General features: G+C 44.6%; 2 protein-coding genes across 3 annotated transcripts in view; one reads left to right on the plus strand and one right to left on the minus strand.

The window, feature by feature from the left end:
* LOC149286381 (uncharacterized) overlaps window positions 1-19,133 on the plus strand; it is a 276,304-nt gene that overhangs the window by 108,228 nt on the left and 148,943 nt on the right. The window lies entirely within an intron of this gene.
* LOC149286386 (uncharacterized) lies at window positions 49-5,501 on the minus strand. 2 transcript variants are annotated; one of them, XM_089494117.1, is made up of 3 exons: window positions 5,341-5,501; window positions 4,386-4,506; window positions 49-1,718 (listed from the first exon to the last, which is right to left on the minus strand). In XM_089494117.1, exons 1-3 carry the CDS (start codon window positions 5,410-5,412, stop codon window positions 565-567), a joined length of 1,347 nt encoding a protein of 448 aa, XP_089350243.1. In that variant the 5' UTR covers window positions 5,413-5,501; the 3' UTR covers window positions 49-564. The 2 variants fall into 2 exon arrangements, with proteins under 2 accessions (XP_089350243.1, XP_089350244.1); XM_089494118.1 differs by having other exon boundaries at window positions 4,386-4,540.

The raw sequence follows: 19,133 nt of genomic DNA on the forward strand, positions 1-19,133 counted from the left end.
AGTGTATTGAAATAGCAAAGAACTTTATTGAAAACACATAGTCAGAAAATCAGTATTTAAGCCAGAACTGCCCTCCCCAAGCCAAAGAATAGATTGAAACCCCAAAACCTAAAACTCCACCTTCTACCAAACCTAGTCCCCACCTACAATTCCCACCATCTACCCCCCACTATTAACCAGCTCCACTTTGCCATCCTTCTCACACGCACAATCTCTCCCTGCCCCAGACATTCAAAGAAGCTAGCTCCCTTTCTCTTAAAGTCCCCAACTTTCTTCAGCCAACATCCCACAAATTCTGAATGTTATTATTGCTATTCTAGCTAGCTGCAACAAATCCCACCCCCCATCTAACTAACCTAAAGCACGGCCCACAATCCCCAGCCAAATTTATAACCCAAATCAATTATCTATACTAGTAGCAACCTAAACCTAACAAAACATAACTTTAAAAAATAAACAGACATATGGACAGAAAAACTGTACAAATAAATTCATAAGGGCTTTTTAGCACCGCTGGATTGAAAACATATTTTTGTATTCCATCGTTACAAAAATAATGTTCATTCACTTCTTGGATTTGTGTGGCTTCTCTCCTGTGTGGACTCTCTGGTGACAGAATAGGCCTGACCTCCAAGAAAAGCATTTTCCACACTGCTGGCATTTGTACGGCTTCTCTCCTGTGTGGACTCTCTGGTGACAGAATAGGCCTGACCTCCGAGAAAAGCATTTTCCACACTGCTGGCATTTGTACGGCTTCTCTCCTGTGTGGACTCTCTGATGTCTCACTAGTTTTGACTTCCAATAAAAACATTTCCCACAATGCTGGCATTTGTATGGCTTCTCTCCTGTGTGGACTCTCTGGTGTGTCGATAGGTTTGACTTACAATAAAAACATTTCCCACAATGCTGGCATTTGTATGGCTTCTCCCCTGTGTGGATTCTCTGGTGTTTCACTAAGTCTCCCTTCAAAGAAAAACATTTTCCACAATGCCGGCATTTGTATGGCTTCTCTCCTGTGTGGATTCTCTGGTGTGTCAATAGGTTTGACTTCGAATAAAAACATTTCCCACAATGCTGGCATTTGTATGGCTTCTCTCCTGTGTGGATTCTCTGATGTTTCAATAGGTTTGACTGCTGAGAAAAACATTTCCCACAATGCTGGCATTTGTATGGCTTCTCTCCTGTGTGGATTCTCTGGTGTGTCAATAGGTTTGACTGCTTAGAAAAACAGTTCCCACAATGCCGGCATTTGTATGGCTTCTCTCCTGTGTGGATTCTCTGGTGTGTCAATAGGTTTGACTGCCAAGAAAAACATTTCCGACAATGCTGGCATTTGTATGGCTTCTCTCCTGTGTGGATTCTCTGATGTCTCACTAGTTTTGACTTTAAATAAAAACATTTCCCACAATGCTGGCATTTGTATGGCTTCTCTCCTGTGTGGATTCTCTGGTGTGTCACTAGGTTTGACCTCCGAGAATAACAGTTCCCACAATGCTGGCATTTGTGTGGCTTCTCTCCTATGTGGACTCTCTGATGTCTTACTAGGTTTGACTTCACACAAAAACATTTCCCACAATGCTGGCATTTGTATGGCTTCTCTCCTGTGTGGATTCTCTGATGTCTCACTAAGTCTCCCTTCAAATAAAAACATTTCCCACAATGCGGGCATTTGTGTGGCTTCTCTGATGTGTGGACTCTCTCATGACTGACAAGTTCTTCTGTGAAGAAGGAAAATAATACTGAATATCAGAGTTAAGAGGGGAAAGTGTTAGCCCAAGATTTAGCCCTACGTTCACACCTCCCTATTTGATATTAAATGAATAAAGCCTTTAAGAAAGCACTCGAGATGGACCTCTTCCGGCAGGCCTTTCCAACCTAGTTACCCTCTCCAGATATAGAGATATTTGTTCCCTCATCTGTCTACTCTTCCCTGCCTATGTTTCTACCTTTTTTTAAAATGTCTTTAATGTTTTTACTGTTTTTATAGTATTACTGTTTAATCCTGTTTTAATACTGGGAATGGGGGGGGGGGGGGTAGGTCAAGGTATTTTTTTTAACTCTATTGTACTTTGATCTATTTTATTGTTGTAACCCACCAGGATTCTTCATGATTGGGCGGGCTAGAAATAAATCATTATTATTATTATTATTATTATTATTATTATTATTATTATTATTATTATATTGCTGTTGCCCCAATATTTCCTTTGAGCTAAGTATGAAATTCCCCTGAAAGCACAGCACTTGGGAGTGTCCTCCCCAGACTCCAGCATTTCGGGTAACAAAGGGCCTCTGGAATAAACCATGGAGCTAAGAAAGCTCAGGTTGGAAAAGAAACATTAGACAAAAAGGAATTTTTCTGTCGCCCTTTCCTCTCTTCATAGACATCGCTCATAATTTCTAAATGGAACCCCTTAATATGTTTGAAAACAAGGACCTGAGCTGGTTCTCACCAGTTCTTAAAATCTGTGAGGTTGGTGGCTGCCTCCCAATCCCCAAGGCCCCTCTCCTGGCCCTTCCCAGGGGTCCCTTCCTCTCTGCACAGAGCTAGGCAATCCTGGCTTTGCTCCTGCCTTCCCCTCCTGGCTCCCAGAGGCCTGATCCCCTTCCCTTTCTCCCTCTGCTCTCCAACCTTCCCTCTTGCCCATCTGCACCACTTCAGCATCTCAGTTTCAGCCTCTCTTGCCTACCTTTCTATTTTTCACTTTCCCTTCATCTCTCTATTACAGACACAAACCCACAGAGTGTGATGCATAGAAGGGATCATAGAGTCATAGAGTTGGAAGAAACTGCAAGGGCCATCCAGTCCAACTGCCTGCCATGCAGCAACTCTCAATCAAAGCATCCCCAACAGACGGCCATCCAGCCGCTGCTTGAAGACCTCCAAGGAAGGAGACTCCACTACACTCCGAGGAAGGAGTGTTTTCCACTGTCGAACAGCCCTTACTGTCAGGAAGTTCTTTCGAATGTTGAGGTGGAATCTCTTTTCCTGTGGCTTGCATCCACTGCTCCGGGTCCTAGTCTCTGGAGCAGCTAAAAACAAGTCAGCTCCCTGCTCAGGATGTCATCCCTTTTAGGCCCATTTGTTGAGAAAGGCAGGATAATCAATATACAAATAAATCATTGGCAAAGGCAGAGCAAGGGGGCTGGGACCTGGACTCCAATTTTGGTGAGGGTGAAGTGCCAGGGAGCAGCCTTAAAACAGCCTTAAAACATCTATAAGACAGGTATGGACTACTGATGGGGTTTGGAAGAGATCTCAGGGGCAACCCCAGATTGTATTGATGGAGGCGGGGGGGATGAAATAATATTTTGCCCCTCAACATCCCTCAGCATCCCTTTGGGGAAGTGGAGGCCATTTTGCCACTGTTGGGCCCTCTCTGAGCCATTAAAAGGATGGAAGAGGGGCCAAAAGAGGTAGGAAACCCGCTTAGGGATGTGCTGAGTACCATGTGGGTGTGAAAAGCATTAATCTCCATGGCTTCTTTCCACAAAATCCTAGAATTGGCAGTTTAGGATGGGGTATTTAGACTCCTTAGAAACTTGAGAGCAATAGTGCTTCACTGAACTACAGATTCAAATATTCTACAGGATGTTGCTATCACAATTAAATTAGGCTTGAAAGGGATCTAGGACTCCTAGCAGACCGCAAGTTGAACATGGGCCAACAGTGTGATGAGGCAGCTACAAAGGCCAATGTGATTCTAGGCTGCATCAATGCAAGAATAGTTTCTAGATCAAGAGAAGTAATAGTGCCACTGTATTCTGCTTTGGTCAGGCTTCACTTGGAATAATCCTGTGTCCAGTTCTGGGCCCCACAATTCAAAAAGGATGTTGACAAATTGGAGCATGTCCAAAAGAGGGTAACCAAAGTGGTGAAGGGTTTGGAAACCATCAAGCTCTATGAGGAGAAGCTTAGAGAGCTGGTTATGTTTGGCCTGGAGAAAAGAAGATAAAGAGTGGATATGATATCCATGTTTAAATATTTGAAAGGTTGTCAGGTTGCGCAAGGAGCAGGCTTGCTTTTTGCTGATACAGAGAAAAGGAGACACCACAATGGATGCAAGCCACAGGGAAAGAGGGTCCACTTAAACATTAGGAGGAACTTTGTGACAGTAAGAGCACTTTCACAGTGGAATATATTCCCTTAGAGTTTGGAGGAGTCCTCTTCTTTGGAGGTCTTTAAAGAGAGGCTGGATGGCCATCTCTTGGGGGTGATTTGAATGTGTATTCCTGCATGGCAGAAGGGGGTTCAACTGGATGGCCCTTGTGGTCTATTCCAACTCTATGACTCTATAATTCTAGTGGAACCATAGCAACATGATAATATAGTATGAAAGAGCCCTCAGTCTTTATAGAAAGAGCAATGGATTCAGGTTCCTTACCTACAGAAGCCACATTCTCATAATTGTTCATCATTACATAGTTGTAGAAAAGTTTCTGTTTCTTCGTCAACAGATTCCATTCATCTTGGGAGAAATATATGGCCACATCTGCAAATGTCACCTGAAATGGAAAATAGCCCTCATCCAGAGAGTGACTAAGCAAAAGGGGAGGAAAGCACATGGTTCATCCCAAATATTATTTCATCACTTCACAATTCCGTCCAGGAAGTAAACTTTAAATTCTGTTAGCAAGCAAAAACTACTGCCTTTGAGATCAGATTGTCTTGAATCCTTTCAATATAATATACAATATAATAAAAAATATAATTTAGGCCATGGCTGGGATATTGAGGATGGATTAGGATATTGACTAGAGTACATTTAGCCACAAAAGAATATGGTGCATTTAGCCATTTCTTGTCAAATTTCAGAGGCAAATGTCATTTTAAAAAACAGTTCTGGGGAGGACTCTGGACTTGAGGGCCACTGGGCCCACCCCCAATTTAGATCCAGAGATGGTCTCCCATATCCCCAACATTTTACAGACAGGAAAAGCAAGGCACATGTGGACAAGCAACACCAGAAGGTGGAGAGGGTGGCCAAAGTTGTTTATGAGGAAGATCACTCAAGCTATGAAGGGCACAGCAGTTTGCTTTTGACTCAGCCTCCTGGCAAGGGAAGACTCTGGCAACTTATCTCCTCTCCTCTCTCCCCTTTTGAGTTGATGGGTGCAAACTCCTTGGAAGTCATTTTTCAGCAACCCAAGAGAGCTGAGGAGAAGGGGGAAAGTGGGAGGAGAGAGAAACCTACACTTTTGAAACCCCCTGAAAAAGTGGGGAGACAGAGGATTAACCAGGACTTTCTCTGCCAAACTGGGACAATATGTTCTCCACTTGCTTTCATGAGTTGGCCCAGCAATGACACAAATGAAACTAATATCAGAATGGCCACTCACCAAAGAGTTGTACTTCGCCAGCCTCTTTCTCTTGGAGCCCAACTCCCTCCGCTTGGCCTCTGTGTTGGCCATTAGGTGGGAAGGGGTCCTGGTGGCCCTGCACTTGGGTCTCTTCCAGTAAAATATGCCCCAAAGCTGTATACAAGGAGGCCGAGATGAAGTTCCTGAGAAAAGAGACTAGAGTTAGGCTTGATTTGTCAAGAAATCCTGCATCACTCAAAGACACAGAGAACAACATGCTGCTAGTGAGATACGCAGGTGACATATGCCTCCTTTGGGCCAATGCAGAGATGGACATCCCCTTCCTCCCTCTTCAGCAAACAAAGCCCCATGGACCTAGCATAGATTAACTTCAGCTCCCCTACACAACAGATACTCCATGTTAAAACGCTTTTGACGTTGCTATGTTGCGCAGCACGTGAGGCAACACGTTAACGTATGGCACCAGATTCTCCACCTTGACTGTAGTCAGTAGTTTGTGAGCTGAAGAAACACCTGTCGCTTTCTCAGTGAGCAGAGAGACACTGTAATCTTCTCTCAGATGAGGCTTTAATTCATATAAGAAGTTCCACTGTGTACAACACTATATACATCGACACCCTCCACCATCCACACCAGTAACAACCCACTCTGAGGCACACACTGTCTGACTCTTCCTCAGTGACAGCTGAGAATGACAGATGACAGTTGCATCAACATTCCAATGATGCACTGTTTAAATGGTGACACATCTAACTGCCACTAGAGCTGTCAATGACTTCCACAACAGCTCCACCTAGTGGCCACATGCATGTCATTTCCTCAGACCTGTTCACCATGGTCCTGACACTCCATGCCTTGTGAGAGTGGAGGGGGGTCAGGGGATGGGGAATTGGAGAGGACCCTGGCTATGTCCCTGTAGCTTGATGTGAAATGAGCGCATCATCTGCTGAAACCTCCTGACCTCCCCAGTGGCCCTCAGAGGAGAATGCCTTCCTTTGGCTTCTGGCTAGAGAAACACAGCTGGATGCTTCTCCAATGCCTCGCACCCAATACTCTCATCAGGCATGGAATGAACATGGAGCATGGCTTCCACAATTCCACTTTTCATTCTGTATTCCTTCTAATTTCACATCTATTTTAAACCTCTCCCTCATTTGAGGATAAAGATACCAGTGACAATCTAGGCCAGATTCTTTAGGTTCTTCTTGTGTTTTGATCTCTAGTTTTCCTTGCGATTCTTTCAGTACATCCTTGTATCTCAACCATTTAGTTTTCTGGACGCTTTTCCTCCCGAAAAGAGCCTCATGCGGCAAACACCATAAAGGTATTTTTGGACATATTCTACACTTGATTTCCCCCCAGATCTGCAATAGAGCTTTTCTTACGAAATGATTTGAGCTTTATTTATGACCTTTCTCTTTACCGTAAATTAGGGATCCATTCAACCCAAATCTTAAATGTTCACCCTCCAGACATAACAACTGTTCATTCTCTAACAAAACCCATTCTCTAGTCCAAACTAAACAACAAGCAGCAAAATAAAGTTTAAATTTGGTAAACCCAGCCCTGCTCTACTTTTGTCATCACAAATTATTTTCGTATTTATCCTGGCTCTTTTTTATTCCAAATAAATTTTGAGATTTCCTTTTGCCATAGATTCAATGGATTTTCATTCTGGATGATGGGTATCGCTTGGAACAGAAACAGCATTTCAGGAAGGAAACTCATTTGGATCAGCAGTATTTTTCCTAATAGCGATAAGTGTAATTTCCCCCATTTTTCTAGGTCTTTTCTGATTTCCTTCCGTGTGTCTCATAGTTATTGTGAAATAGATCTGGGTTTTATTTGTTACATTTATTCCTAGATATTTAACTTTATTTCCCACTTTAAATCCACTAATTTCTTACAAGATTTGTTCTTCCTTTTTCCCATATTTTTTGTTATTAATGTTGTTTTGTCTCTGTTTCCTTTTAGTCCTGAAACATATTCCAATTCCACTATTACATCCAGCAATTGTCTTGTGCTCTTTTCTGGGTTCTCCAGGAATACAAATGTCGTCTGAGAAGACTCTCATTTTAAACTCAGTTGTTTTTAATTTTTATTCCATTGATCTTATTTTCTAATCTTATCCTATTATTCAGTGCTTCAAGGATCAGAATGGACAAAAGGGGTGATAGTGGGAAAGCTTGCCATTTACCTTTAGAAATCTTAAATTCCTCTGTTTTTTATAGCTAACAGTTAGTTTGGCTCTTTGATCTTTATACATTGCCTTTATCCATCTTAAATAAGAAGCTCTTATTTCGATTTTTTCAAGTGTCACAAATAACACATCCCATCCTATGTTATTGAAGGCCTTTTCTAAATCAGCAAAGATAAGTGCAAGTTATTTTTTTATAAACCCAGTGAAACAAACACCTCACAAAGCTCTAGTAAACAATACAGTCCCCATACAAAGCACTCACTGACGCACTGTGTGTCTGGGGTCTGGAGATCTCACTTCCACCTTCTGGGAAGACAATGCTGCCAGAGACTGAATTTGGGACTTTATGCTTGCAAAGCATGGGCTCAGTCTCTCAGCTGCAACCTTTCCACACAATCCTGGACTGAAGCATTTGAACAAAGGTCCTCTTTCAGCTCCAGGAATAAAGGCCTACCTTCAGTACAAAGACCCTGATTCCTGCAGCACCAGAAAGGCCTCTCCTTCAGTCCTTTATGGCCGGAGCTTCCCAGGGTCAGAGGCCGTCTCCTCAGCCGTAGAGAAGGGTTGCTCTGAGTGCGAAGGAGGAGGAGGTCCAAGGGCTGAGGGAGGGAAGGCAATAGGGAAAAGGTCAGTGCCAATGGCCATGGAGAACAGAAGGTGACAATGCCTAGGAAACTCCTCTGAGTCCCAGCCCTAGGAATGAGTGGCAGAAGTGAGTCCAGGGGGCTGAGGGGGTCTCCCTTCCCAAAGGGGGAGGCAAGGACTGGTGGGACCCTCCCCAGCTAAGGCCCAAAGGGAGAGTCTCTTTCCCAACTCTCTCTCCCAGCCCCCAAAGCCCAGCCTCCCCACTAGCCCTGGGTCCCCTGCTTCCCTTCCTCAGAGCCCCACAGGCCCCTTCCTTCCTTCCTTCACCCCAAAATGGAGGGCCAGAGGCACAAAGGGACGCACTGCCTTCCTTTTGGCCCAAGGAGCCTGGCGTCCTTCTCACTGTGGAGCCTCAGGAGAGAAAGAGGAGCCTCTGTTCAACTGAGGCCTCAGAGAAGGCTCTGGAACATTATTCCCCACAGTCACAAGCAGCACAAAATGGCTGCCGGAACACAAAAGCGCTGCCAGAAAACAAAATGGTCGCTGGAACACAAAATGGCCGCCAGAACACAAAATGGTCACCTCTGCCTCAGCGCTTTGCAGTTGGCAGTTTGAGGCCTTCAGGGAACCCAAAATGGAGGATGAAAGGGCCCCAAAGTCGGAAGGAACTCCAAACAGGATCTCTGACTCTAAACAACACAGAAAGGTTTCCCTGATGGCACCCGATGGCTGTGAGAACACAAAAAGTCCCCAAACAGATTTCCAAACCTTAACAACAGCTAAACATTTTCCTGATGCTATTGAAAGGAGGAACCTGATCCCCTCCTTAATTACAATCAATAGTGAGAGATATTAATATTAATATCAAGAGTGCCCATCGTCCACAACCCAGCTCAGGTCTTGACCGCTCAGGGAGGCCAGTCCAGCTGCAGGTGGCCCTCCATCTGTCCATCCTCCTTTCCCTCTTCATTCCTCCTCTTTTTCCTAGCATCAGTCCCTTTCCCAAGAAGGCTTCATCCGCACTATATAAATAAGGCACTTTGACACCACTTTAACCGCTCATTCCTATGGAATCCTGGGATTTTACTTTTGGACACTTAGCCTTCTCTGCCAGAGAGCTCTGATGCCACAACAAACTACAAATCCCAGGATTCCACAGGATGGAAACAGGAGAGTTAACACACTTTAGAACTGGATTATTTCTATATTGCAGATAAAGCCTGGGTCGGATGTAAAAGTCTAATTATGATCCTGTTAAAAATGGTTTTGCTTTTTTAAAATATAAGCAGTTTGTTTTTCTGTCTAATCCTTATTCTTCTTCTTGTTGTTTGTTTGTTTGTTTGTATGTTTATTTGTTTCCTTCTTGGTAATATGAGTTATTCTGGTCTGCCTCCTTCCTTCTTCCCTGAAAATCTCTTAATAAGGAAACTGGGGAGACTTTTAAAACCTCCCAAAGGAGCTACTTTTGGCCTTTTTTGGGGGACAAGCCTCCTCTTTGAAGCCAAAGCCCAATGTTTATGAAGAAGAAGAAGAAAAAGGCTTGTATTAAAACTATCCTCCCATTTCCGATCCCTTTAAAACCCATGTTCCCCAGAAGGAGCAGAGCTTTGTAATAGGAAAAAGAGACACACTGACTCCCTTTTGGCCCAAGGAGCCTGGCCTCCTTCTGACTCTGGAGCCTCAGGAGAGAAAGAGAGGCCTCTGTTCAACTGAGGCCTCAGAGAAGGTTCTGGAACAATTTTCTCCACAGTCACAAGCAGCATAAAATGGCTGCCAGAAAACAAGGAGGCAGGGGCTGAGATTCTAGCAAATCAGGGCCAGGGATGGTGGGATGGACAGGGATTCCAGCCAATCAGAGCCAGAGACTGTGGGAGGCACAGGGAATCCAGCCAATCTGGGCCAAGGATTGTGGGAGGGACTGGGTTTCAAGCCAATCAGAGCCAGGGATGGATGGATGGACTGAGATTCCAGCTAATCAGGGCCAGGGATGGTGGGAGGGACTGGGATTCAAGCCAATCAGGGCCAGGGATGGTGGGAAGGAGTGCGATTCCAGCCAATCAGGGCCAGGGATGGTGGGGGGGACTGGGATTCCAGCCAATCAGGGCCAGGGATGGTGGGAGGGACAGGGATTCAAGCCAATCAGGGCCAGGGATGGGGGGAGGGAGGGGATTCCAGCCAATGGCAGCCCTCAGAGTGTCCTCAGGAGGCAATCATGTGTAAATACATATCATAAAAACATCACAAAGTATAAATTCCAATTACAGCAATTGCAGGGCAGTTATGCTGTTATGACCGGAAGTAAACATATATACAATTATAATTAAATCTACATGCTGATGTTGACCAGAACCTGGGGAGTGTATACATGCGCATTCATATGTACTTACATATTTCTCTATGCATTTCCTTATGTTTAAATTGTATGCAAGTAAAAGAGTATATATAAATATATAAATCATATATATATATATGATCCAACATATATGTGTACATGTGTTTGCATCTCTCTCTCTCTCTCTCTCTCTCTCTATATATATATATATATAAATACATGTGCGTACACAGGTATCTATGGGTATGTATAGATGTATCTATGGGTATTGTATGCAAGATCTATAGACTTTAAACATTCCATGTCTGTGTGTGTAGGCTGTTAAAAGTATAAGTCAGAATGCACTTAGATAGAGATGCCTCCCACATACATACACACATACAGATGTACAAATGTCTATGCACAAACACACATGCCACATCCATCTGTTGTTGTCCATTGTTCTGGTCCGTTGTTCCAGGTGATGCTGGAGAAGAGGCCCTGCCTCCAACGGAACCAGAGGCTGCAGGCGATGACCCAGCCCCCATATTTTAACCCAAACCTTACGGCTGGCAGTGGATAAGAACTCCAAAGCCTGTCTCTTGTAGTGGAATCGTAATGGGTTAACAAAGGAAGTGTGTTCCCACTGCTTGGTTAGTTCTCTTTCCGCTTTCAGGGATCAGTGCAGAAGCTCCAGAAGGTGAAATGAGAGATCAGACAACTGTCACCAATCTAGGTGTTCTTCTTTACATCCAGAGTGGTGAGTAAATACAGAATTGGACTATAAAACCTTTAATCAGACACATAAGACACCAGACCTGGGTTCAAACACTTTGTATGTAACATTTATTCTAACATTAGGGACATTCATTCTACTATATTACATATCAAGAGGCCTCAAATCATGCACACATTCATACAATGCTCATGCACACAAATCTTCCCAGAGGTCGGTCAGTTTTCTGAAAGAGTGATAGGTGCCAGTTCCAGCTGATTTTGGCACACTATCACCATGGTTTTGAAGATTCCTTTATGCTTTTTATATGTGCATCATTTTTCCTGATGAGTGACTTCTTGTTCCCATTCCGTTCTTGTTCTGGTGCTCTTTACATCAAGTTGTGTTATACACAGTCCATTCTTCTTTTAGTACATCCAGTTTCATGTCCTTGCATTACGGTGTCTTTATCTTTTGCACATTCAGTTTGAGCTTTTCTTGCTTCTCTGTGCCAGATCCTTCATCTCATACTTCATCTTCTAATTCTGTCACATTCACACATAACACACCTACCCACCATGCTATGTCTTCCTGTATGGCAGGGGCTTGGACTCGATGGCACTTGTGGTGCCTTACAAAGCCAGAATCCTATAAATCCACGCTTTGTCATCCTGTGTGTCGGGGCTTGGACTGCATGGGTCTTGTGGTCCTTTCTTATTCTAGAATTCTATATATATATAAAAAAAACAACTACAACAACAACCCAACACAACACAACAACATACAAAAATCAATAACTTTATGAACAGACAACCCTTAAAAACAAAATCACAAGGGCTTTCTCTTATCACCAATGCATTGAAAATATTTTTCTTGTAATACTTCTTAACAAAAACTGTGTTAGTTCACTGCTGGCATTTATGTGGTTTCACTCCTGCATGGACTCTCTGATGTATCATTATGTATGACTTCGAAGAGAAACATTTCCCACAGTGCTGGCATTTGTATGGCTTCTCTCCTGTGTGGACTCTCTGATGTTTCACTAGGTCTGACTTCTGAGAGAAACCTTTCCCACAATGCTGGCATTTGTATGGCTTCTCTCCTGTGTGGACTCTCTGATGTATCACTAGGCTTGACTTCTGAGAGAAATATTTCCCACAATGCTGGCATTTGAATGGCTTCTCTCCTGTGTGGACTCTCTGATGTGTCACTAGGTGTGCCTGCTGAGAAAAACATTTCCCACAATGCTGGCATTTGTGTGGCTTCTCTCCTGTGTGGACTCTCTGATGTGTCACTAGGTGTGCCTGCTGAGAAAAACATTTCCCACAATGCTGGCATTTGTGTGGCTTCTCTCCTGTGTGGACTCTCTGATGTCTCACTAGGTTGGGCTTCTGAGAAAAACCTTTCCTACAATGCTGGCATTTGAATGGCTTCTCTCCTGTGTGGAGTCTCTGATGTGTCACTAGGTTGGGCTTCTGAGAAAAACCTTTCCTACAATGCTGGCATTTGAATGGCTTCTCTCCTGTGTGGACTCTTCGATGCATGACAAGGACTGGCTTATAGGCAAAACATTTCCCACAATGCTGGCATTTGTGTGGCTTCTCTCCTGTGTGGATTCTCAGATGAATCAGGAGGCTTGATGTCTGAGAAAAACCTTTCCCACAACGCTGGCATTTGTATGGCTTCTCTCCTGTGTGGACTCTCTGATGTCTCACAAGGTCTGACTTTGAAGAAAAACATTTCCCACAGTGCTGGCATTGATGTGGCCTCTCACATGTATGGACTCTCTCAAGACTGACATGTTCTTCTGAAAAAAAAAAAGAACAATGACACACAAGACTGACTCTCTGAATCAAGAGAGGAATGTGTTACCCCAAGATTTAGCCACCTGTTAACCCTTCCCTATTTGATATAAAATTAATAAAGTTGGAGTGGGTGCCCTGAATTTAGCATTTTTGCAGGTATGGATCCCTACTCATAGGAGGTAGCAAAGAAGAGATTGTAGGAGAACCTGCCTTGAGAAAATGAGTGGATTTAGCTGCATGATCCATTTATGTCTGTAGAGGGTGAAGGGATTATGGCTAAGGAATGGGACTGGAAGGAAATAGTCAGAAAAAGGCTCTGAGAATCAGTGTGCTAATCCCTTTTGTCTGAGGTACTTGCACCAATAATAATAATGATGCTGATGATTTATTTATAGCCTGCCCAATCACAAGGAATCCGGGTGGGTTACAACAATAAAAATAAAGAGAATAAAATAAAATACAAAAATAAATACAATACAGTAAAATAAAACAGAGCGACGTGAGTTACAGTAAAATTCACAGTTAGGCCTGATGGAAATCGGGCCTGTCTTTTTCACTCTCTCCCAGGTCTGATGATGACAGTTGGGGCGGAGGGAGGGCTCTTCTTTTTGAGGCCAGAATATAATTTTAATTTAATTTAATTTAATTCTCCTCATTAATTTAAGAGAAGAAGTGATGGACAGAGTGAAGGAAGTCACAGTAAATGGGGAGAGCTTAAACCAAGCCCTCATTGCATTAAATTTGGTTTCAGACCATTCTTTCCTCACCCAGGAAACATTCTAAAGCAATTTAAACCTTTTCATACCCTCAGTTTCTGCCACTAAGCAACAACTGCAGCATAAATATCTGCTCCTAGTGGCTGTTCTTCAGCCTCAGTCCAGTTGCAGGCAGACACTCTGCATCCTATTGCATGGGGTAAGAAAGCCAAACAGAATTTTAATTCGGGCTATGTCCGGGTCCAATCTTATGTAAATCACTGCCGAATCTATTGGCCAAATCCATCCCAGATGTAGCCTGGGTCCGAGGCATGCTCAGGCATCCCCCTTCTTTTTTAAGTGGAAGCTTCCAACACTAAAAAAATGGCCGCTGAAGTGCTGTGGGGATTCGGGCTGAATCCAGGATGGATTTGGCTGGTGGATTCAGCGGAGATTCACATATGATAGGACCCGGATGCAGCCCGAATCAGAATTCAGTTCACAAAAGTTAAACTGGGTTTTTTTATCCCATGCGATAGGATCCTCTGTCGGTTTACATGGCTAAGCACCTCAATACACTCTCCAACCCCACTTGCCATGGGAGCTACTGACTTCTCTCCCCATTCCAGATTCTCAGCAACTGGGATTGAGATCCATCCAGGCAACATATTACCATTAGCAAAGGCTTACATTTATTCACCACTCCCACCTTTGTTACCTAATTCTCTCTGTGCATGTGTGTTCATTTTGCCTTTCAAATGCCTTTGGAGTTCTGTGTGATTGCAGACCTGCTATAGCTTTGCTGGATCCTGAGGTCACTGTTGCCTCAATCAAACTATATCTCCCCTTTGAGCTAAGTATCTAATTCCCCTAAAAGCATAGCACTTGCAGGTGTCTTCCCCAAACTCCAGCATTTCAGGTAAAAGACCCTAAGCAAGCTCAGGTAGGAAAAAGAAACATTAGAGAAAAAGGAATGTTTGTGTTGCCTTTCCTTTCTTCATAGACATTGTTCATAATTGCTAAATGGAAGCCCTTAATATGTCTGAAAACCAGGGCCTGAACCGGTTCTCACCAGTTCAGTTCTTAAAACCTGTCAGGTTGGTGGCTGCCTCCCAATCCCCAAGGCCCCTCTCTTGACCCTTCCCAGAGGTCCTTTCCTGTCCACATACCTCACCTTATTTCCCCTCACCTTCCCACTAGGGCCCTCCGTTCTGGTAGTCAAGCCTGCTGTCCCAGCCCAGGATTTCCTCTGCCCCATCTAGGATTCGCCCCTTCTCACTCGCTGCCCCTCACTCCTGGAACCTTCTTCCCCCGCGAGCAAGAGCCATCACTTCATTAACCAGCTTCAAAACGGAGCTGAAGACCATCCTGTTCAGAGAAGCGTTCCCAGGCATTGCATAATTGTCACTTGCTATTTGATGTTCTTTTCTTGTCTGTTTTATTGAATCATTTCCGGTATTGCTATGTATTTTATATGTATTATCTTAGTAGACAGGCCCCTTAGCCACCACCACTCCCTTCTCCTTCTGTGTCATGTCTTTTTAGATTGAAAGACAGAGGGCAGGGAACCGTCCAATTAAAAAGATTGTATGTACAGCGCTGTGTAAATTTACAGCGCTTTATAAATAAAGGTTAATAATAATAATAATAATAACAACAACAACACAGAGCTAGGCAATCCTGGCTTTGCTCCTGCTTTCCTTTCCTGGCTCCCAGAGACCTGATCCCCTTCCCTTTCTCCCTCCACTCTCCAACCTTCCCTCTTGCCTATCCGCACTGCTTCAGCTTTCACCTTCAGCATCTCTTTCCTGCCTTTCTGTTTTTCCCATTCCCTCCATCTCTGTATCACAGACACACATCCACAGCATGTGATGCACAAAAGGGACATTCTGAGTCCCATTTGTTGAGAAAGGCAGGATAATCAATATACAAATAAGTCATTGGGAAAGCAAGAGCAAGGGGGCTGGGACCTGGACTCCAATTTTGGTGAAGGTCAAGTGCCAGCCTTAAGGCATCTATAAGACAGGGATGGCCTAATGTTGGGGATGGGGGGGTCACACTGGCCCACAGGGGATCTCAGGAGCAACCTAACATTGTATTGTCTGGGGGTGAAATGAAATACTATTTTCTCCTCAGTATCCCACAGCATCCCTTTGGGGAACCAGAGGCCATTTTGCCACTATTGGGCTCTCTCTGAGCCATTGTAGGGCCAAGGGAGGCCTTTTCCCCAAGAAGACTCTCCTGAGCCTGAAAAGCCTGGAAGAAGGGCCAAAAAAGCCAGGAAACTTAGGACCTTTCCAGAAGGGCACCCTAGTACGTACTGTGTACGTACTAGGGTTGCCCGGGGGCATCTTTTTCAGACGCCCCCAACCCTAGTACGCACACAGTACGTACAAAATGGTGGCGCCCATTCTACATGCAGATGGTGATGCCCATTAGGATGTCACGACTGCGCCGCATTCAAACGGAGCGCCATGGACGTGACGTCCTGGTGTCATGAAAGGGCGCTTGTGGCGTCCTTTCCACGGCGCAGGAAGGAACTCCATTTTGGAGCTCCTTCATTCATTTGTGTCGCTGGTGCAGTCTTTAGAGAGCTGCGCCAGCGATACAAAAGAGAAAGGTGCAGAGTGGCCCCTTTCTCCTTTCCATGCCGCTGTTGGGGTGTCTTTGGGGCTTGAAGCCCCAAGGACACTTTTTCCAGGCCACGGCATGGAAAAGCGGTGGATTGGGGCCTCAGGGCTGCCGCTGTGGCAGCTGAGGCCCCGATCCGTTGATGAAAGGGGCAGGTACAGGCCACCCCAAAGGGGCAGTCTGTAAACTGCCCTACTCAGGGATGTGCTGAGGAGCATTTGGGGGTGAAAAGCATTTATCTCCATAGTTCCTTCCCACAGAATCCTAGAATTGGCAGTTTAGAATGGGATATTTAGAATCCTTAGAAAGTGGAGAGCAATAGTGCCTCACCAAACTACAAATTCCAAGATTACACAGGATATTGTTATGACAATTAAACTACGTGTGAAAGTAGCTTAGGACTCATAGTAGACCACAAGTTGAACATGAGGCAGCTAAAAAGGTCAATATGATCCTAGGCTTTATCAATAAAAGTATAGTGTCTAGATCAAGAGAAGTAATAGTGCCACTCTATTCTGCTTTGGTCAGGCCTCACTTGAAATAACCCTGTGTCTAGTTCTTGGCACCACAATTCAAAAAGGATGTTGAGAATCTGGAGAGTATCCAAAGGAGGGCAACCAAAAAGGTGAAGGAACTGAAAACCATCAAGCCCTATGAGAAGTGGCTTAGGAGCTGGCTATATTTATCCAGGAGAAGAGAAGGTTACGAGTGGATATAATAGCCCTGTTCAAATATTTGAAGAGATGTCACCTTGATGGATCAAGCTTGCTTTCTCCTATTCCAGAGAAAAGGAGAGGAACAGTGGATGCAAGCCACAGGAAAATAGATGCCACCTAAAGATTAGGAGGAACTTGCTGACAGTAAGGGGTGTTCAAGAGTGCAATATACTTCCTCTGAACGTGGTGGAGTATCATTATTGTTATTATTGGCCTGGTACAAATGGCCACTTTGTGGCATGCCGGCGGTGATTTTAGGGTTTGGGAGCATGCAGTAACTGCACACTCCCAAAGCCTAATACTTATGGGCAGCACAATCTTGACGCAGCGCCATCCATACGGCGCATGCATCCATGACGTGTCTTGTGTGACGCGTCCAAACAGCACGGCGCATAAGACATATCACCGTGACGCTCCAAGGTGCAAATGGCGCCTTGCTGGCATCACAGGAAGGAGTTCCATTTCTGAGCTCCTTTTGGCTGCAGATCGTTCTTGCAGCCATGAGGTTGCTGCGGCAATGATCCGGAGGAGAAAGGGACAGCCTGTGGCCACCCCTTTCTTCTAATCTGTACTGAGCCATTGTTGTTATTATTAAGATTTATTTCTAAAGCGTTCCTTCTTTGGAGATCTTTAAACAAAGGCTGGATGACTATCTGTTGGGGGTACTTTGAATGTGTATTCCTGCATGGCCAGGGGTTTAACTGGATGGCCCTTGTTGCCTATTCCAACTCTATGATTCCATAATTCTAAAGTAGAAACATAACACCATAACAATGTAGTATGAAAGGACCTTCACTCTTCTCAGGAAGGGCAGTGGAGTCAAGTTCCTTACCCACAGAGGCCACATTCTCATAATTCGCCATCATAACATCGCTGTACAGAAGTCTCTGCTTCTTTGTCAAGAGTTTCCATTCATCCTCGGTGAAATATATCGCCACATCCGCAAAAGTCACCTGCAATAGAAAATAGCCCTGATCCAGAGAGTGACTAATAAAAGGGAAGGAAAGCACATGGTGCATCCCAAATATTATTTCATTACTTCAGAATTTATCCCAGGAAACAAACTTTAAATAATGTTAGCAAGCAAAAAGCTACTGCCTTTGAAATCCAGTTTGTCTCGAATCCTTTGTGAGGCTACAAGCCCCTCTGTTTGGAAGAGAAAACTGAATTTCTCAGGCAGGCTCCATGCTTTTACACAGGAAAACTTGTAGTTGTTGATAAGGTAAAACATGCCAATGCTGTCCCAATTTAAAAGATATTTTAAAACCTTTGTTGGAGGTAGCAACCTCCAATAGTACAGGTCCCATCCATTGGCCTTCTCTTTATCATTCTCCCGTGAAGCCTAAGATGTGGTATATTCACATCCATATAACATATCCGATATCCTAGATTTGTGGATTTGGGATGCTACTGCTATATGGCCAACATGGCTCCCGCTGGATATGTCAATTGTGTGTGTGTTTGTGTAGGATAAAATCTGGGAAGCAAAGCTCTGAGTTTCTGACATTCTCTGGGTGTCAATAGGAAGGTCTTTTCACATCATCCTGTTTCCCATCCATTTCCTCCTGGGTTCACCCCACTCCATTTTCTTCCAGAGCCCCCCAGCTCTCTGTCCCCTCCAAGAGACTGACCGGGTCTGTGGCCTTCAAGTATGGCCTCCTTTGGAGGAAATGGTGAGCTAACAGGGAGGGCTGAAGGACAAACTCTGCCAGAGCTGGAGAACCATGGTGGCTGCATTACTGGCTCTGGTCGAAGGTGGGGCAGCCCTTGAGGAGGGTGAGGAATGCCTGGAAAAGACACCCCAGCCCCACCATCACCAGACATATAGAGGTTAGAAGTAAGGTGCTCTGCCTTCCCTGAGGCCATCTCAGTAGCAAGAGCCCCACAGAGTGAGAGTCCAAAAGGACAGGGTGCTATCTGGGTCTCAGACATTTCCTATCCCTTCTTGTTCCTCCCAGGAATGGTCTATTGCAGTTGCTTGCATGGCCAGAGGAATGTAGCCCATAGCAATGTGTTGTGGCTGGGAAGACCCGTTTCCGTCCCACTGACCACTGGGGCTGAGCTCTGAGGGGGTGAGAGGAGAGGGTCAGGGGGCTGTTGCCAGAGGAAGGGGCGCAGACCAGGTTCAATGCTGCAATATCTTTCACACAGTT

Source organism: Sceloporus occidentalis, unplaced genomic scaffold (assembly GCF_023333645.1).
Source record: "Sceloporus occidentalis isolate IW3139 unplaced genomic scaffold, rSceOcc1.0.p SCAF_69, whole genome shotgun sequence".
Classification (NCBI taxonomy): Eukaryota; Metazoa; Chordata; class Lepidosauria; order Squamata; family Phrynosomatidae; genus Sceloporus; species Sceloporus occidentalis.